The sequence below is a fragment of the Staurois parvus genome, unplaced genomic scaffold, assembly GCF_062004578.1.
Source record: "Staurois parvus isolate SC_StPar_1 unplaced genomic scaffold, SC_StPar_1.0 ptg000126l, whole genome shotgun sequence".
Classification (NCBI taxonomy): domain Eukaryota; kingdom Metazoa; phylum Chordata; class Amphibia; order Anura; family Ranidae; genus Staurois; species Staurois parvus.
This window is the reverse complement of record NW_028317922.1, coordinates 248,700-269,056: the sequence shown is the minus strand read 5'-3', so window position 1 is coordinate 269,056 and position 20,357 is coordinate 248,700. Positions and strand designations below refer to the sequence as shown.

Below are 20,357 nucleotides of genomic sequence, written 5' to 3'. Positions count from 1 at the left end.
TAGAGCGCCCACAGTCATGTGACCTGGAATGTATGAAGTACAGGAAAGCTGAGTCAGGGAACTCCACTTCCGGGTTTAGTATGAGGAGGAGCATAGAGCCGTGTATCTGAGCTGTGCTCTCCATACAGGTGTCTGTCAGTCAGGAGGTTCAAAGGGCAGAAGCCCAGAGGAGAAGAAACCCAGCACTGATCATGATGGAATCGCCAGTCACCATTCACACAGGAGGGTTTTGTAGCTCGAAGCTCCAAAACGCTCAGGAGGGAAAAAAAAAATCAATATTACTCTATGGAGATGGTTCAATCTGCACTCCAAGTCGCCTGAAGCAGAACGCCTGAGGCGCAAATACATTTTGGAGCTACTTTTTTTTAGCTCAAATTGGGCAGATTTGCACATTTTTGCTGTGTTTTTATTCTGATAGAAAAGAGTAGAAACACGCAACTAGTGCGTTTTTGCAGGTTTTAACATGTGTTTTGCATGATTTTCTGCTTAAATGAAAATATTTAAAAAAAAATAGTAATTATATATAAATAAATGTAAAATAAATAACCCCTAACCTTAAAAAAAAGGGTTAGGGTAGTTATTGTTTGTTATTGGTTTTGTTTGTTGTTTAACTTTTAGGTTATGGGTTAATTATTGTTGCAAGTATTTCTAATTATTTTGTGTAATTTTTCAAAATGATTATTATATTTTTTGTTTGGGTTTAGGTGTTTATTATTAATAATTTTTAAGGATTAGAGGGTTAAGTTTAGGAGTTAATAATTATTTATTATTACAAAGCATTTATTTCTGATTATTTTTATTTACTTGTGTATTTATATAGCATTAATTTATAATCATCACCCTAACAACAAAATAATATAATAATTTAATAATAAATTCATAATAAAAATTAAATAAAAGCTGATGGTAAAGCTGAAGCAGAAAAACCTAGCAACAAATGATATAGTTCTCTATTGCCTAATAAAAAAAAAAAACACCAAAGCACAAAAACGCTGTATGAAAATGTGCAAAAAATGTAAAAAATGCGTTAAAACCGCTAAAGAAACACTGTGCTCAGATGTGAATGGAGTCTTACGATGTAGTTGGCACAAATGCTACATAATCTCCTGATAAGCTATCCAATTAAACAAAAAAATTAGGGTTGACTTATTAAAACTGCATGGTGCAAAATCTTGTGGCCCTCTGCATTGAAACCAATCAGCTTCCAGGTTTTAGGGCTAGTTCACATTATAGAAACACAGTCCAGATGAGTTCCGGATACGTTTCCACATGTGCATTTCTGACGTGTCCCAGTGCATTTGTTATGCATTCCAGTTAATTTTTTCCTGTCTTTAATTTAAATAGGAACGTGTATTCCGGTGCTTTTTTATGCGTTTTTCCGCTTCCCAGTAAAGTTCTGTGCAGAAAAAAATGCAGCATGTTCTACTGGAATTACAAGCCCTGATGTGAACTATGACATTAACAACCATATAACCTTTCTGTGCGTTTTGTATGCAGAAAAAAAGCAACTGAAACACGTAGTGTGAACTGGCCCTTAGAGCTGTTTCACATTATAGAAACGCAGTCCAGATGCATTCTGGAAGCGTTTCTGCATGTGTGTTTTTTTATGCGTTCCAGTGCGTTTTTTATGCGTTCCAGTTAATTCTTTCCTGTCTTTTTCTTCAATTCAAATAGGGACGTGTACGTTCCAGTAGAGTTCTGTGCAGAAAAAATGCAGAATGTTCTACTTTTTTTTTCTGCAACCGAAACACACTGGAACTGCAAGCACTGATGTGAACTATGACATAAACATCTTACCTACTTTCTGTGCGTTTTTGGATGCAGAAAAAAGGACACTAAAATGCATGTATTGTGAACTAGCCCTTAGGGCCGGTGCACATTATAGAAACGCAGTCCACATGGGTTTTTGACAAGTTCCAGTGCGTTTATTTGTTTTTCACGTGTTCCAGTGTATTTTTTTATGCATTCCAGTTAATTTTTTCCCCTGCCTTTTTCTGCAATTGAAATAGAGACATGTACATTTCAGTGCATTTCTGGTGCGTTTTTGATGCGTTTTACCTGTGTTCCAGTACAGTTCTGTGCAGAAAAAATGCAGCATGTTCTACTTTTTTTTTCATGCAACCAAAACACACTGAAACTACAAGCACTGATATGAACTATGACATTAACAAACATCTAACCTACTTTCTGTGCGTTTTGGGTGCAGAAACAAAAGCACACTGAAACGCATGTAGTGTGAACTAAGCATTAGGGCCATTTCACAATATTGAAATGCAGTCCAGATGCGTTCCTGCATGTGTGTATTTCACGCATTCCAGTGCGTTTTCTATACATTCCAGTTAATTTTTCCTGTCTTTTTCTTTAATTTAAATAGGGACATGTGCTATTCAGTGCATTCTGGTGCATTTTTTATGCATTTTACCGCATTCCAGTAAAGTTCTGTGCAGAAAAAATGCAGCATCATTATAGAAACACAGTCCACATGTGTTTTTGACACATTCCGGTTTGTTTTTTATGCGTTTTTCACGCGTTCCAGTGTTTTTTACAGTTAATTTTTTATCTGCAAAAAAAATCTGCATTTATTATTTGTGTTTAAAAGGTGAACTTTTCCTTTAACAGACAATGGGGTTGATTTAACCTCCCTAGTGGTCTGATTATGTCAGTATTTCTGTGCTCAAAGCGGTATATTTTTTTGCATGGAAATATGTATTTTTTTTTATTGTAGGCCTGTAATTTTTAAGAATAACTCACTGAAATCTGTCCGAACAAGAGTCTAGTAAACATCCCGGGTATGATAAAATTTGAAACACGAAATCATAAATTATAGTTTAATAAATAATCATAAAAAATAATATAAAAATAATAAATTTAATTCAATAGTATAATCAAACCAAAAACACTGAAATTTGAAATAGAGCGCCAAGTTCGCACATCGCTGATCTTGGTTGCAAAATCGTTTTCAGTGTCTGATGAATTTCCCCCACGAATCATTATCACTCAATTCTGCAAGTGGTTCTGATTTACTGTCGCTGTTCTCTAGCTGGTCTAAAAACGCTTTTGACCTAAAGGGACGCTTTTTGGACGCCATGGACATTTTTCAGTTTCCAGGCAGAAAGAACAGTCAAAATGCAGGCAGGGCACAGGACAAAGCACTAGGGACAAAATGTATGTGAAATGGTTTGATACAGTAAAGTTTTACTATGAGATTTCAGTGTTTTTAGTGAATGTCACTTTTTGACATTTTTAAATTTCCCGCCGTTCCATCCCCCGTATGTCCTGACGTCGCAGGGAACGGAACCCGGAAGACAGATGCTGGCATCGGCCGGAGGACATTACATGGGACACTGCAGGAGGGACATCGCGGGACAAGGTAAGTGAAGAACAGATCCCGGAGCAGCGCTGCAAGGTATTCCAGAGTGTAGCTCAAGGTTACCGCTTGTGGTACTGAAACTTTACCCCGAGCTACACTTGGGAATACCTCCAGGGAGGTTAATAAAACTGGAGAGTTCAAAATCAGGTGCAGCTCTGCATAGTAACCAATCAGCTTCCAGGTTCTATTGTGAAATCTTAATCGCTTCCTGACCGCCCTATAGCAGATATACTGCTACAGAGTGGCACAGATGCGCAAAATCGTGTGTGTGTGTGTGTGTGTGTGTGTGTGTGTATATGTGTGTGTGTGATTTTGCATTACCAGGTAGGGGGGCGCATGCACAAAAAATAAAAGTCACACAGGCAATCACATACCACCGAAAGAAAGCTCAATTCGTGTGGGGAAAAAAAAAGGACATAAATTTCATTTGGGTACAGCGTTGCATGACTGCGCAATTGTCAGTTAAAGTAACGCAAAAAATTGCCTGGTCAGAAAGGGGGGGGGAAGTCCTCTGGAGGGCAACTGGGTAATTGATCAAGCTGAAGTTAGAAGCTGATTGGCTACCATGCACAGCTGCACCAGATTTTAATTAACAGACAATGGGGTTGATTTACTAAGGCTGGCCATACACTATACAATTGTCTTTAGAAAATTGCTTTAGATTTACCATAAAAACATATAATATGAGGTCAAACCTAAACAACACTTTCAATTGTATCCAATTAGGTGGGCCCTTGTACTACACAGTTGAAGGTAAGTCTAAAGAAATTGGATAGAAAATTGTATAGTGTATGGCCAGCCTTATGCAGGCCATAGATGGGTCGAAAATCGGCTGATTTTTCTTTTAAAAAAACGAACAATCGGTCGTTCAAGTGGCCGACGTTACCACCAATGGTAAAAAAAATCGGCCGATTTTCATCCCGTCTACAGCCGGCAAAAAGTGTCCCTGCAGAGAGCTCCGCTATTTCTTTGACAGTTCTCTGACAGTTCCTTGACATTTACAGCGGTTGCAACATTGTATCTATTTGTTTCCATTTAGGATACAGATGTTTTTATTCGGAAACAAATAGATACAATGTTGCAACCGCTGTAAATGTCAAGGAACTGTCAGAGAACTGTCAAAGAAATAGCAGAGCTCTCTGCAGAGACACTTTTTGCTGGACTGGAATTCCTCTTATTTTCATCCTACTTCTTCTTCTTCTTCTTCTTTTTCATCCTCTTCTTTTTCATCCTCATCCTCTTCTTTTTCATCCTCATCCTCTTCTTCTTCATCCTCATCCTCTTCTTCTTCTTCATCCTCATCCTCTTCTTCTTCATCCTCATCCTCTTCTTCTTCATCCTCTTCTTCTTCTTCCTCATCCTCTTCTTCTTCCTCATCATCCTCATCCTCTTCTTCTTCATCCTCATCTTCTTCATCCTCATCCTCTTCTTCTTCTTCATCCTCATCCTCTTCTTCATCCTCATCCTTCTTCATCCTCATCCTCTTCTTCTTCATCCTCTTCTTCATCCTCATCCTCTTCTTCTTCATCCTCATCCTCTTCATCCTCATCCTCTTCTTCTTCTTCTTCATCCTCATCCTCTTCTTCATCCTCATCCTTCTTCATCCTCATCCTCTTCTTCTTCATCCTCTTCTTCATCCTCATCCTCTTCTTCTTCATCCTCATCTTCTTCATCCTCATCCTCTTCTTCTTCATCCTCATCCTCTTCTTCTTCATCCTCATCCTCTTCTTCTTCATCCTCATCCTCTTCTTCTTCATCCTCATCCTCTTCTTCTTCATCCTCATCCTCTTCATCCTCATCCTCTTCTTCTTCATCCTCGTCTTCTTATTATTCATCCTCGTCCTCTTCTTCATCCTCGTCCTCTTCTTCTTCTTCCTCATCCTCTTCTTCTTCATCCTCATCTTCTTCTTCTTCCTCATCCTCTTCTTCCTCATCCTCTTCTTTTTCCTCTTCTTCTTCCTCATCCTCTTCCTCTTCTTCTTTTTCTTCTTTTTGTCTTCCTCTTGCAGGTCACTGCTCATGCGCAGATTTTTTATCGGTAAAAAATCGGCCGATTAGCCCATTATTGCCGATTTTTTTCCAACTTTACCAAAAAAAAAATGGCCAAAATCCCGAAAAACGGCCGAACAAATAGCCCACTAACGATCCGAAAATCGGCCGATTTTATTTTCGGCCGAAGAATCGGCCGATTTTCGACCCATCTATGGCCTGCATTAGTCACACCACTGCAATTTAAAATTACATGATTTGTGTGGAATTTCAGCGTGATTTCAGGTGCAATTTCTGAAGACTTTATTGCTAGTTGTGAAGATTTTCAATGATTTCTTGCCATTTGCAGTTCCATTATTTTTTATGTATGTGACATCGCAACAAAACAGCAGAAAAAGTAATACAAGAGCTACTTTAGAAATCACGCTGCAGCAAATCACAAATGTTAAGACACTGACATTCACACTCATTAGATGCAATTTCAATTCCCAAATCGCATCTTTATGACTGGGCACTGAAACTGGAAAGTGCAAACTCAGGTGCAGTTTTGCATAAAACCAGCTTCCAGGTTTCTTTGTCAAAGCTTAATTGAACAAGCTGATTGGCTACCATGCACAGCTGCACTCTCCAGTTTTAGTAAATCAACCTCAATATAGCACCTTGTATGCATAACAAATGTATGTTTGGTAAGCTATATAATATTTCAAACGTGCATCAACAACTCACAGGTGAGGACTAAGAATGTCTGGTCAAGGAGTGAACATATGAACATAATTATCTGGCCCTTTCATTGTAGGGACAGCTCGTGCACTAAAGAAAGTGGTCCACACAAAGGGGTGTATTCATAAACAAAAAAAAAACAGCATAGCTATTTCTCCAACAACTGTTTGTACAGCTGTCCTATGCAAATGGAGCAAAATGGAATGTTCCCTTTTTATTTCCTCATCAGCTCCAACATCATTCATAAAAAATAGTGGTTCTGGAAAAAAATACCACATTATGGCCACTAGATGGAGTTGAGGATCATGCTTATTTCTTATGTGCTCAGCAACATCTAGTGGCCATAATGCAGTATTTTCCCGAACCACTCTACTTTTCATTAATAAATAACATTTGACCCATAGAGGAAATAAAAACTTTTAATTTTGCCCCATTTGCACTGGGCAAATGTACCCGCAGTTTCACTGGATGAATAGCTATGCAATTTTTTTTTTAACTACACTCCAAAGTGTGCTGTAATATTGTGATGATTGGGATTGGCATTGTGAAAGGAGGGTGTTTTTTAGCCTAGGTTCACACTAGGAATTGACTGCGTTCCTGTGCAATTCACATGCGATTCTGTGTGGATCGTTCTGAGCTCATTCATTAAAAATTAAAAAAAAAAAAGTTCAATGCACCCCTGTACCCCCATGCTCGGGTGCAGAGCCGAACACATACGCAAGTCATGCATGCATACATATGTAAACGATATTCGCACCACACAAATGAGGTATCGCCATGAACATTCTAGCAAGAGCAAAATTTCTAGCTCTAGATCTCCTCTGTAACTATAAACTAGTAACCTGTAACCTGACACTGATGGACGCAAGATGGTTATCTCATTCTGGGAGGACGTCATATGACGTCCTCCCATTCTAACCGCGCATGCGAAGCTCCGGGAGCGCGCAGAACGGCGATCGGAGGTGCGCTGTGTCCCTCGGGCACAGTGGATCACCGATCCATGGAAAGAGCCAAAGATGTCGGCTCGGTCATGTGATCAGCTGTGTCCAATTACAGCTGATCACATGTAAACAGGGAAATGCCGGTTATCGGCATTCCTCTCCTCACGAGCTGTCACGCTGATAGCTTGTGAGGAGAGGAGAGCCGGTAATCGGCATTCCTCAGAGGGAACATGTACACTGATCATCAGGGCACTGATGATCAGTGTTCCCTGATGATCTGTGTAGCCCCAGCAGTGCCACCTGTCAGTGTCCATCAGTGCCAGCTGTCAGTGCTCATCCATGCCACCTGCCAGTGCATATCAATGCCACATATCAGTGCCCATCTGAGCTGCCTTTCAGTGTCACCTATCAGTGCCAGTCAGTGCCACCTATTAGTGCTGCCAATCAGTGCCACCGATCAATGCCAGTCAGTGCTGCTTATCAGTGCCATATATGAGTGCTGCCTTTCAGTGCCCATCAGTGATGCCTGTCAATGCCCATCAGTGCCACCTATCAGTGTCCAAATGTTTTGTTTTTTTTCAAAAATTTCAGTGGTTTTTGGTTTGTTTAAGAAATAAAATAAATAATCCAGAGGTGATTAAATACCACCAAAATAAAGCTCTATCTGTCACAAAAAAATTATAAAAATGTCATATGGGTACAGTGTTGCATGACCGCGCAATTGTCATTCAAAGTGTGACAGCGCTGAAAGCTGGAAATTGGCTTGGGCAGGAAGGGGGTATAAGTGCCCTGTAGGCAGGTGGTTAAAGCCTCACCTATGGATATTTTTAAGTGTCATAGTTTGTTGCCATTCCACGAGCTTGTTCAATTTTAAAGCGTGACATGTTAGGTATCTATCTTTTATCCTTTACCAAAAAATTAGGTTATATACTGTGTTTTTTTTGCATTAAAATTCATTGTAAGTGTAATTAAATTGTGTTTGAAAAATTGCTGCACAAACACTGTGTGACATTAAAAATGACCACCATTTTATTCTCTAAGGCCTCTGCAAAAAAAAAAAAAAAAAGTAATGTTCTAACAAAATATACAGATTTTTAAACAAAAAGAGAGACCAGAGGGAAGAAGCTAGTCCTTTTACTGTTACTGCTGATGACAATGGAGTATCTCGTGACCCTAGACCACTTTTCCATTAAAGATCTGAGCAGTAAATCCTAAAATATATCCCAATGAGTGGACTTTAATTGTCAGTGTGGACCTATCTATTTGGTAATTAATTAACTAGATACAATGGGGTTGAGTTACTAAAACTGGAGAGTGCAAATCTGGTGCAGCTCTGCATGGTAGCCAATCAGCTTTTGACTTCAGCTTGTTCAATTAAGCTTTGACAAAAAAACTGGAAGCTCATAGGCTTCTATGCAGAGCTGCACCTGGTTTTGCAACCCCATTGTCTGCTAATTCAATTAACATTCAGCTTGTATTTGGTTATCTAGTTTCTTAACCAGGGTGTAGTGGCACCAGGGGTTCCATCTCAATTCCCTGGGGGAGCCACGAGCATGAAATCCAATTTGCCTTGGATCACCATCATGAGTTGCCATAGTGCAGGCAGGCCTCTAATGTGAACAGTGGTCTCCAAACTGTGGCCCAGGGGCCAGATGTGGCCCTTTGCTTGCCTTTATCCGGCCCTTGGGGCACTATTCCTCCCACTGACACCAACTATGGGGCACTATTTCTCCCACTAACATCAAGTATGGGGCACTATTCCTCCCAATGACATCAACTATGGGGCACTATTCCTTCCACTGACACCATTCATAGGGCACTATTCCTCCCACTGACACCAATGATGGGGCACTATTCCTCCCACTGACATCAACTATGGGGCACTATTCCTCCCACTGACACCAACTATGGGGCACTATCCCTCCCACTGACATCAACTATGAGGCACTATTTCTCCCACTGACATCAACTATGGGGCACTATTTCTCCCACTGACATCAACTATGGGGCACTATTCCTCCCACTGACATCAACTATGGGGCACTATTCCTCCCACTGACATCAACTATGGGGCACTATTCCTCCCACTGACACCAATGATGGGGCACTATTCCTTCCACTGACTCCGATGGGGCACTATTCCTCCCACTGACATCAACTATGGGGCACTATTCCTCCCACTGACACCAATGATGGGGCACTATGCCTTCCACTGACTCCGATGGGGCACTATTCCTCCCACTGACATCAACTATGGGGCACTATTCCTCCCACTGACATCAACTATGGGGCACTATTCCTCCCACTGACACCAATGATGGGGCACTATTCCTTCCACTGACTCCGATGGGGCACTATTCCTCCCACTGACATCAACTATGAGGCACTATTCCTCCCACTGACATCAACTATGGGGCACTATTCCTCCCACTGACACCAATGATGGGGCACTATTCCTCCCTCTGACATCAACTATGGGGTACTATTTCTCCCACTGACACCATTGATAGGGCACTATTCCTCCCACTGACACCAATGATCGGGCACTATTCCTTCCACTGACTCCGATGGGGCACTATTCCTCCCACTGACATCAACTATGGGGCACTATTCCTCCCACTGACATCAACTATGGGGCACTATTCCTCCCACTGACATCAACTATGGGGCACTATTCCTCCCACTGACACCAATGATGGGGCACTATTCCTTCCACTGACTCCGATGGGGCACTATTCCTCCCACTGACATTAACTATGGGGCACTATTCCTCCCACTGACATCAACTATGGGGCACTATTCCTCCCACTGACATCATCTATGGGGCACTATTCCTCCCTCTGACATCAACTATGGGGCACTATTCCTCCCACTGACACCAATGATGGGGCACTATTCCTTCCACTGACACCAATGATGGGGCACTATTCCTTCCACTGACACCAATGATGGGGCACTATTCCTTCCACTGACACCAATGATGGGGCACTATTCCTTCCACTGACACCAATGATGGGGCACTATTCCTTCCACTGACACCAATGATGGGGCACTATTCCTTCCACTGACACCAATGATAGGGCACTATTCCTTCCACTGACATCAACTATGGGGCACTATTCCTCCCACTGACATCAACTATGGGGCACTATTCCTCCCACTGACATCAACTATGGGGCACTATTCCTCCCTCTGACATCAACTATGGGGTACTATTTCTCCCACTGACACCAATGATGGGGCACTATTCTTTCCACTGACTCCGATGGGGCACTATTCCTCCCACTGACATCAACTATGAGGCACTATTCCTCCCACTGACATCAACTATGGGGCACTATTCCTCCCACTGACATCAACTATGGGGTACTATTTCTCCCACTGACACCAATGATGGGGCACTATTCTTTCCACTGACTCCGATGGGGCACTATTCCTCCCACTGACATCAACTATGAGGCACTATTCCTCCCACTGACATCAACTATGGGGCACTATTTCTCCCACTGACACCATCGATGGGGCACTATTTCTCCCACTGACACCATCGATGGGGCACTATTTCTCCCACTGACACCAATGATGGGGCACTATTCCTCCCACTGGCACTAATGATGGGGCACTATTCCTCCGACTGACACCGATCTTGGGGCACTATTCCTCTTACTGATACAAGTGATGGGCATTGTTACCAAGGGCAGGACATTTTCTACTCCCCACTGGCCACGGTCTGTCCCTTCTGAAGGATAATAAACTGGCCTTTTGTTTAGAAAGTTTGGAGACCCCTGTGATAGAGGGACCTCTGACTTGATGGGGGACCTTTGACGTAATAGATCTCTGTTGTGATGGGGGACCTCTGATATGATGGGAAAATCTCTGATGCAAAGTAGGGCTTCTACTGTGAAGTGTTTTGTCCCAGGCTCAGGTTTCCAATTGATTAGAAACATTTACATTTTTTTTCACTATAGACTAGGGTACCTGGAGATTTTACATACTGTATGTATGAATGTAATTTGGGGACCTTAGATTGTACACTCCTTGAGGGTTAGGGACTGATGTGAATGTACAATATATATGTAAAGCGCTGCGTAAATTGATGGTGCCATATAAGTACCTGTAATAAAAAAATAAATAATAAGATACTTTCAAAGGGTGCTGTGACTCAAAAGAAAACACCTGTCTTCATGTCATAAAGCATAACAATCAAACTTCTTGCTGCAATAAATCATTATACTCAGTTTTTCAGAATTTTCCATTTATTTAATAAACATTCCAACTTTACAATGCACGTTCTACATACGGCAGCATCTGATGTTTGTTACAGCATGTGTTACTCTCCAAATAACCTATTTAGATGTGACAACTCATAATGCTAACGACTTATATAAGAAAAAACAGAGGCTCCGCATATTTTTTGCAAGGATAACTGAAATAATGGACTATTACCGTGTTTCCCCAAAAATAAGACACTGTCTTATATTTTTTTTGGCTCAAAAAAAACCACTAGGTCTTTTAAATGTCCAGGTGTGGACAAGGGGTGCAGAGGTGAGCTGCAGGCAGTTGTGGATGAGGGTTACTATGGAGAGGGCCGGTTGATGACAGTTGTGAGCTGCAGTCAGGTGTTGCAGGGGTGACTTGACAGATATGTTTCAGACAGGGTACAGATATGAGCCACAGACAGGGTGAAGGGGTGAGTTGCAGACGGGGAATGAGCTGAGCTGTGGCCGGGGGGTGCAGAGCTGAGCTGTAGCTGGGGGGGTGCAAAGGTGGGTTGCAACTCAGCTCACCTCTGCACCCCCCCCCCCCCAGCCACAGCTCACCTGTGCACCCTGTCTGCAACTCACCTGACTCAATATACCTCTGCAGCTTACCTTTGCACACCCCCCCTCCCCCTCCACTGCCCTCATATGGTTAGCTAGCTTTGCACAACACAGCTGTCAGCAGCCGGCCCCTCTCTATAGTATCTCCCGTTACGGGTCCTATCTTCCCACACAGTGCACCAAGCTCACTTACCGCTCTGCCTCTTCCCCACTGGCCGGTGATGACCCCTGGGGCATTGGCTTCCATGCATTAGACTGCAGGAGGGGATGCCCCACCCCTAAACACACTGCACCTGCAGATATCTGTTACTTCCCTGTCCCACAGTGAGTACAGAGGTAAGGAGGTTCTGTGGGAGCGGATGGTGCTGTCACTTCAGCCGCGTTTCTGTGTTTATAAGAGACAGTAGATATGGGTGTGCAAAGGGCCAGTGCCGGAGGTGGCGAAGTGGCGTTCCACCATGTTCCAGCTAAATAAAAGCCCTGATCACAACTAGGTCTTATTTTCGGGGTAGGTATTATACTTTAACAATTCACAAAAATAGCACTAGGTCTAATTTTCAGGGTAGGTCTTATTTTAGGGGAAACGGTACATAAAGTGCAACTTAGGATTTGTAAGGGAACAGTCCACCCAAAACTGACACCTAGTCTAAAGCAGATGCCACCATGTTAAATGACCCATCTTCCTACAGATCTTGGAGGCTCTTTGTTTTTCTTCTACAGCAATGTCACAGCCAAAGCCCCCAGAGTGGAAGCCATTAGCCATACTTAAAAAACCCTCCCTTGATCCCATCGACCTGAACAACCTAAGACCCATCTCCCTGCTGCCATTTGCATCCAAACTCCTAGAGCGCTTAGTCTATAATCGCCTGAGTTCCCACCTCACTGACAACAACCTCCTTGATCCCCTACAGTCTAGCTTCCGCCCCCTACACTCCATCGAAACTGCCCTACTCAAACTCACCAACAACCTGCTAACCGCCAAAACTAATGGCCACTATTCAGTACTCTTACTCCTTGACCTCTCTGCGGCTTTCGACACGGTTGACCACCCCCTCCTGCTCAAAAAACTACACTCTCTTAGCCTCAGAGACTCCGCTCTCTCCTGGCTTTCTTCCTATCTATCACAGCGCTCCTTCAGTGTTACCTGTAACGCTGCCACCTCCTCTTCACTCCCCCTCTCGGTTGGGATCCCTCAAAGTTCTGTCCTCAGGCCCCTTCTCTTCTCCATCTACACCTCCTCCCTTGGCCAATTGATACATTATCATGGCTTCAATTACCATCTCTATGCCGACGACACGCAAATCTATCTCTCTACCCCTCACCTCACCCCCTCAGTCTCCACCCGTATCACAAGCCTACTGAGCGACATATCGGATTGGATGTCACTCCACTTCCTCAAACTAAATCTTTCCAAACCTGAGCTCCTAGTTTTCCCCCCATCCCGCCCCAACAACACTACCATCAGTCCCACCCCTCAAGCCAGAGTACTAGGTGTCATCCTAGACTCCAATCTGTCCTTCCAGCCCCAGGTCCAATCGCTGACAAACTCATGTAGACTTCACCTCCGTAACATCTCCAAAATACGACCGTTCCTATACCCGGAAACTACTAAGCAAGTCATTCACTCCCTCACAACTTGACTACTGTAACTCCCTCCTCACCGTCTTACCTCACCGCAGGCTATCCCCGCTTCAGTCTATCCTGAATACTGCGGCCAGACTCATCCACCTTACTAACCGCTCCGTATCCGCCACCCCCCTCTGCCAATCCCTCCACTGACTTCCGATTGCCCAACGGATAAAATTCAAAACACTGATGTATAAAAGCTGTTCATAATACTGCCCCAAACTACATCACAGATCTTGTCTCCAAATACCACCCAAAATGCACTCTCCGCTCCTCACAAGACCTCCTACTCTCTAGCTCCCTGGTCTCCTCCTCCCATGCTCGTCTCCAGGACTTCTCCCATCCTCTGGAACTCCCTACCCCAATCCATCAGACTATTACCTACTCTGCTCACCTTTAGGCGCACTCTGAAAACCTATCTCTTCAGGGAAGCCTACCCTGCCATCAGCTAATTACTGAACTCCTCCACCCTTCCTACCTCTCCATCCCTCACAGCTATTTCTTCCTGTACCACTATCCCCTCCCTCCTAGATTGTAAGCTCCAAGGAGCAGGGCCCTCGAACCCCTCGTGTATTGAATCGTATTGTCTGGTACCATAATGTAAAGCGCTGAGCAAACAGTCAGCGCTATATAAATCCTGTATAATAATAATAATATAATAATTAGGAAAAACTCCTGCAAGCATCTGTCCTATACTAAAATATCAGTTTTGTGTGAACTGACAGGCTAGAAACTATATAGAATAAATCTATAGCTATATATTAAAGTATATATATAAAAGAATGTAGATTGTATATTCATGAATTCATGTCTTGTTATGTACACCCACAGCCTTCCACAATCATGTTTTCATGATGTTTGAGGACAATCTTCTCTCCTTCGTACATTAACATGGACAATGGCTTCATTTTTACAGGTGCACACAGCATGCATTCCACTTTATCAGGATCGTTAAATATCACCAGACTCTGTAAAATATAAAATAGAATGTTAACTAATGTATTTGTCAGACATTTTAGTTGAAATAGTGCAAAATTTATGATTTAAAAAGTCTTGGCTGCCCATCAGAAATAACCTCTTATTAGTACTGGGCTGCTGAAAGCTGAAATCTCATTATCTGGTAAGTGCCCTTGTGCATTATTAACTACTTGCCAACCGCAGATAGCTGAATGACGGCTACACTGCGGCCGGCCAGTTCTGGGAGGGTGTCATATGATGTCCTCCCAGAACACGCTCTCCTGCACGTCCCCGGGGGCGCGCCCCCGGTGATCTCCGTGATCGCTGTGTCCTACGGACACAACTGATCACATGATGTGGTAAAAGGCCAATCACAGTGGCCTTTTACCATGTGAGTAGCCGTGTCCAATGACACGCTGATCACCGGTAAATGCAATTGCCGGTTCTCGGCTGCACTTTCCTCACACTGTCAGAGCATGATGAAAGTACTGCTGAGAACCGGCACTTGTCAGAGCAGGGATCGGCACCGATCATTAGGGCACTGATGATCAGTGCCCAGCAGTGCCACCCACCTGTGTCCAGCAGTGCACCCACCTGTGCCCACCAGTACCACCCAGAAGTGCCACACACCAGTGCCCAGTAGTGCCACCTACCTGTGCCCACCAGTGCCACCCATCAGTGCTGCCAGTCAGTGCCCAGCGGTTGTGCCAGTCAGTGCCCAGTAGTTGTGCCAGGCAATGCCTAGCAGTGCCACCAGTCAGTGCCCAGCAGTGATGCCAGTCACTGCCACCTATCAGTGCTGTCTATCAGTACCCATCATCAGTGCCACCTAACCGTGACCCCACATTAGTGCTGCCTATCAGTGCCGCCTATCCGTGCCACCTCATTTGTGCTGCCTATCAGTGCCGCCTATCAGTGCCCTTCAGTGCTGCCTATCAGTGCTGCCTCATCAACGCACATCAGTGAAGGAGAAAAATTACCTGTTTGAAAAATGTTATAAAAAAAACAAAGAAACTTTTTTTTTTCAAATTTTTTGCACTTTTTTTGTCTATAGCGCAAAAAATAAAGCGCCCAGCGGCGATTAAATACCACCAAAAGAAAGTTCTATTTGTGAGAAAAAAATGATAAAACTTTCATATGGGTACAATCTTGCATCACCGCACAATTGTCAAAGTGCAACGGCGCTGAAAGCTGAAAATTGGCCTGGTAAAAAAGGGGGTATAAGTGCCCGGTGGGCAAGTGGTTAAACATCATAATAAGAAAAAAAAATCTTATATGTTTAAGGATAAAATGGATTGTGGACTCTCCAATATAGACATGAAAGCATAATAAATGTAACACTTATTTTTTGTGAGCTGATAAAAACAGTTTTGTTTTTTTTTGCATGAAGTATCAGCATTACTGGGCACAGGGGAGCAAGATTATTCATTTATACATTTATACCTTTTATTCTCCTGGCTGGAAGGGCGGGGGGGGGGGGGGGTTGGAGCCTTAGACAGTTATTATTGCTTGTGGCTAGAAGGCAAGCCATAGAAGGTGTTGACAGGGGAATCCTTCCTGCAGAGCCATTGTGTTCTCCCGGAGGGTGGGAGGGGCAGAAGACTGGCATGATCATCCCATGTAAGCTCTGGCAGGCTGGTTGTATCCAAGCTGATTGATCCATCAACTTGGGTACATCCAGCCTGCCCATAAATGGTTTGAATTGCATCCGGTTCCTGCTGAACCAACTGATATTCAAACAGTCTATGGACGGTTTTAGATGTCACTTACAGACCAGTGTTACTATTCAAAGCCTAAGCACAGCCAAAATGAACAAAAAATAAAAACCAACACAAGGGACATAACTTACAGTTGGTAGGATGTGTCTTTTGTGCTGATTTCTCTTCTGTTAGCTGAAGTCTTCCTCCATCCATGGGAGCTGCTATTGATGACTTGTTTTTAAAGGCACATGCTCTCAGAATGCCATCCTTATCCATTTTCACCACTATTTATGGAGTCCAAGATCCAGAGAACATGTGCATATTAAGCACCCTGACAGTTCACTGGCTGCATGTTTGTTCCAAGTGATTCACTAATTATTGAAGAAAGGATAAAAGATAGCACCCAGTACCCTACACCTTCAAATATCAGGTCAACAATGACAGCTCCTATATCTTTGCCTTGACATTGTCCCTTTAGAGGAGGATAGCATAAAGGTACAGGCAATGCAAAAAGAATTTCAAAGTTATCCTGATGTACTTTTTTTAAAATGTTGGGTAGTATGATATAATATTATGATGCGCGTGCAGTCCAAAGTCTGAAGGCAGTCGATAAAAGAGCAGAAGCCAGCTGTTCTCTGATTTATGGTCTACATACATGTTTTCAGTAGATCTAACCCAGTTGCTCTACGTCATGAGAGCTTCTCATCAAGTATACTTACAATTTAATCTATGTATTTGTGTACTTCGAATCCCAAAATGATTGCAAAAAGGAAAATATTAGAATATATCAAAATCCTGTTTTTTCTTTTCATTTTCTACTCAATCACTAGCATTGTACAGCTAAGTCTAGTTTTAATAGATGAGCATCATTGTGTTATTACAAAATACAAGTAGCATGATTAGTCTCTGTTGATCTTACCTTCATGTAGGCATGATTTGATGGTTTAAAAAATTCATTCAGAGGTACAGGACAGGATCCCTCACATCTGTAGGCATTATATATTTTGGGGTAGACAATCTGCCCTCCCCACCCAAGTACATCAAAATCCAAAAGCATGTCCACTTTCCTACAGAGTTTTTCATTTTCTTTAGGTGTGAAGGGAATACTGTCTCTAATGATGCTTTTTTCTGCATCCCAGCTTCTACGGTGTCTTTTATTGTTGGTTTTCCTAATGGTATCAATCTCTGCTTTGACATACTTCGAGGATTCAACATCCTTCATGATGCTTGGAGACCCATAGAGATTGAGAGACTGTCTGTTCTTTGAAAACACCACCAGCGTGATCCTTTCAGTTGCTACTCCATTACATTTATAGCTCATACTACCACCTGATGGATCTTTAACCTTTTTTGATGCTTTACTGGCAGTTTCAGGTTGGTAAAGGTAGTTCCAAATGATGTTTGTCAGGTTATATGCTTTCCATGTGGAATATGGAGTTATAGTTGAAGTGGACTGTAATGAACCAACAAAGGTCTTATTTCTACCATCTGTGCCATGGTAAATGTTAAGTGTCACGTTGCTGAAGTCTTTAAAAGGTGATGGTAGTATCCTTAGTTCAGCCAGCTTCAGCTCATTGTTCGCTTCAATTGATGTCATGTCAAATGAAATTTCCCAAATATTATCCTTTTCAGAGCAGTCTGTAGAGACAAGAAAAGAAACTCTATAAATAATTTCATATTGACTATCCCAGGTTTCCATATCAGAACAGACTGTGGTGGCAGGGACAGACATAGACAGGTTCATTTAGTTGGAGAACCTGTTCAGGAAGAATTGATTGTAAAATAGACACTACATATTTTTCTCAATTGTAGGCTTTCCTTGTGGCCCCATCTAGAAAATCTGATATGAAGTGGTATCAAATTACGTAATTTGAAGGAAGTTGAAGTTACCTTATCTGTTGCAATTATAAGCTCAAAAGATCAATCATCAATTATATTTCTTCTACAATTTGTATTAAACGACTTATTATTGTACAGAAGCTGCTACATTCTACTTTTCATAAGTGCATGGTAACTATAGCAGATTTTTTTCTTTGATTTTGGATTTATTCTTAATGGAAACAACTACCACACATAGAATGTGACTGTTTTTAACATTTCCTGGCCACCAGAAGGAATTGAATGTTAAAACAGACTTTTGCCCATCTATTAAATTAGTGGCAAGTAGGATTTGTTTCAAGGTTCCAATGCACCACTTAGGTCTGGGAATTTGTATGTTCCCTTCAGCAACCATTACTACTGTTTTTTTCTCTTTGTTTAAATTCCAGGGCAGAGTGAAATATTGAACTTGGAGAACTTGGTCCTAGAACTACCAAATAAAAGATACCCATAGCAATAACTTAAAGTAAAAGTGAGTACTGTAAATATCATGTAGACTTAATGGCACTCATTCTGACTTATTCCACGCCCAGCTTTTTCCTCAATAAACTAATTGTAATTTGGGGTATTATGTAATTCACATCACAAATTATTTAGCTGCCTTATTAGATTAGCCATTACAATGCATCATTATATCTAAACAGATGGAATTTGTCCAAATAAACTATCTAAGCAATGTTGGCACAATAGCTCCATAGACACTTAAGAGAGGTCTCTGTGAGATAGGAGATGGCATGTAACTGCAAAAATAAATGTTTTTAGAAAATAAATAAAAGTAGAATATGACATTGGAATTTAGCATAAAATAAAGTAACAATACTTACGTTTTGCAGTAAGACCTAGTACTGAATCGGATTCCCAGAGGACTGGATGTGCCAGCATGGATGACTCAGTGTCATTGCTCATGATAACAGTCTTGTAGAGCTGAATCATGTACAGAGGAATCTTCAGACCCTTGGAATGAATATGTTCATGATGTCCCATTTTAGATGCTGGCAGAACATTGCTGGCCTGCCGTCTATCTGTGCTGCTGGGTATTCCCAAGACAAGTGTGATCAGTGTGAATTTCAGGATTGCAGCACATAGCCAGGCCATACCTGCTCAGCTCCTGCTGCCTTAACAAGCTTAAGGGTGATGTTCTCTTCAGTAGTCTCCAAAGGTATACTAAATCCTAGATAAAGCTTCACATTTATATAGTAGTTGATCCTGATCTTCAGTAGCTCTTCACACTACACATCCCTTGCAAAGTCACTACCTATTGAGTGAAGTATTGTATTTACTGGTCTCCTATTGTTATTCTAGTAACACCTAGGTTCAGTTTCTCCAATCATGTCACATAATCATACTGAAGTGCCACTAATTAGTTGGCTGTTTATTTTAATGAGGTTTTCAATGGATTATTATGTCCTGTTATGTTTCTGCCTTTGTGTCATGATTGGCCAGATTTGGATCAAATAACTGTTTTACAATACGGAAGTCATGAATGAGAGGGCAGAGCAGCTTGTGACATTCCATGTTGTACACTATTATCACACTCATCTTTGTATCAGAATCATTTTTCCCACTAGATAATAATTAATTATTCTCATTTTAGGAGATTCTTATTTTATATATATTTGCATATCATATTATAGTATAATATTGCTTATATTTTATTTTCATTTTATTTAGCTACGGTGGTAAGGAGACATCTACAGCTTTGGATCTTAACTCTAGGCAGTGCCAACCCCCTGCATTTTCTGTTCTGCAATCAACCTGTCATTCTGGACGGCATGCATAGCAGAGTTGCTGAATAAGGCCCTCTATAGCGGTAGAAGGAAGTTGCTTTTGACCAACAGATCAACCATGTACAGGGACAACATTAGGCAGGACCACTGTGCCAGTCATAGCAACTTCCCTTTCCTGTCATGGAAAAACTTATTTTCCTTTTTTGCAGGGTGCTTTCTGCATAGTTGCATGTTTAACTATGTTACTAGTGCCAGGCAAGAAGTGCTGAAGGTGACAAGAAAATGGAATGAGAAGAGTAGCACAGGCCAAAGATAATCTGAATGAGCGTGTATTGACAGTACACACACCATGACCATTTTATCAATAGCACCCCTAATATTTTCTGTTGTTACCAATGTTTTTGTCCATTTCCAGGAAAGATCCAGTATTTGGCCATCTTCTTTTACCAAAGAAGTACAGTACAGAGATAGCGCTGACAATAGATCAGCTATATCTTTTCCAGATATATTTATTTTATTACCTGATCCGAAAAAATTCAAACAGAAAATCTAATTTGATGCTGGCCAACATTACTAGCACAATTAGAATTTTAGAAATTTATGTCAAGTCAAAATTAAATCAGGTTGGG

General features: G+C 41.9%; 1 protein-coding gene across 1 annotated transcript; it reads right to left on the bottom strand.

Moving 5' to 3' along the window:
- Positions 1 to 11,254: 11,254 nt before the first annotated feature.
- LOC149466489 (nodal homolog 2-A-like) lies at positions 11,255 to 19,144 on the bottom strand. The gene is made up of 3 exons (XM_089672324.1): positions 18,826 to 19,144; positions 17,043 to 17,761; positions 11,255 to 14,434 (listed from the first exon to the last, which is right to left on the bottom strand). Exons 1-3 carry the CDS (start codon positions 19,094 to 19,096, stop codon positions 14,282 to 14,284), a joined length of 1,143 nt encoding a protein of 380 aa, XP_089528450.1. The 5' UTR covers positions 19,097 to 19,144; the 3' UTR covers positions 11,255 to 14,281.
- Positions 19,145 to 20,357: the final 1,213 nt, after the last annotated feature.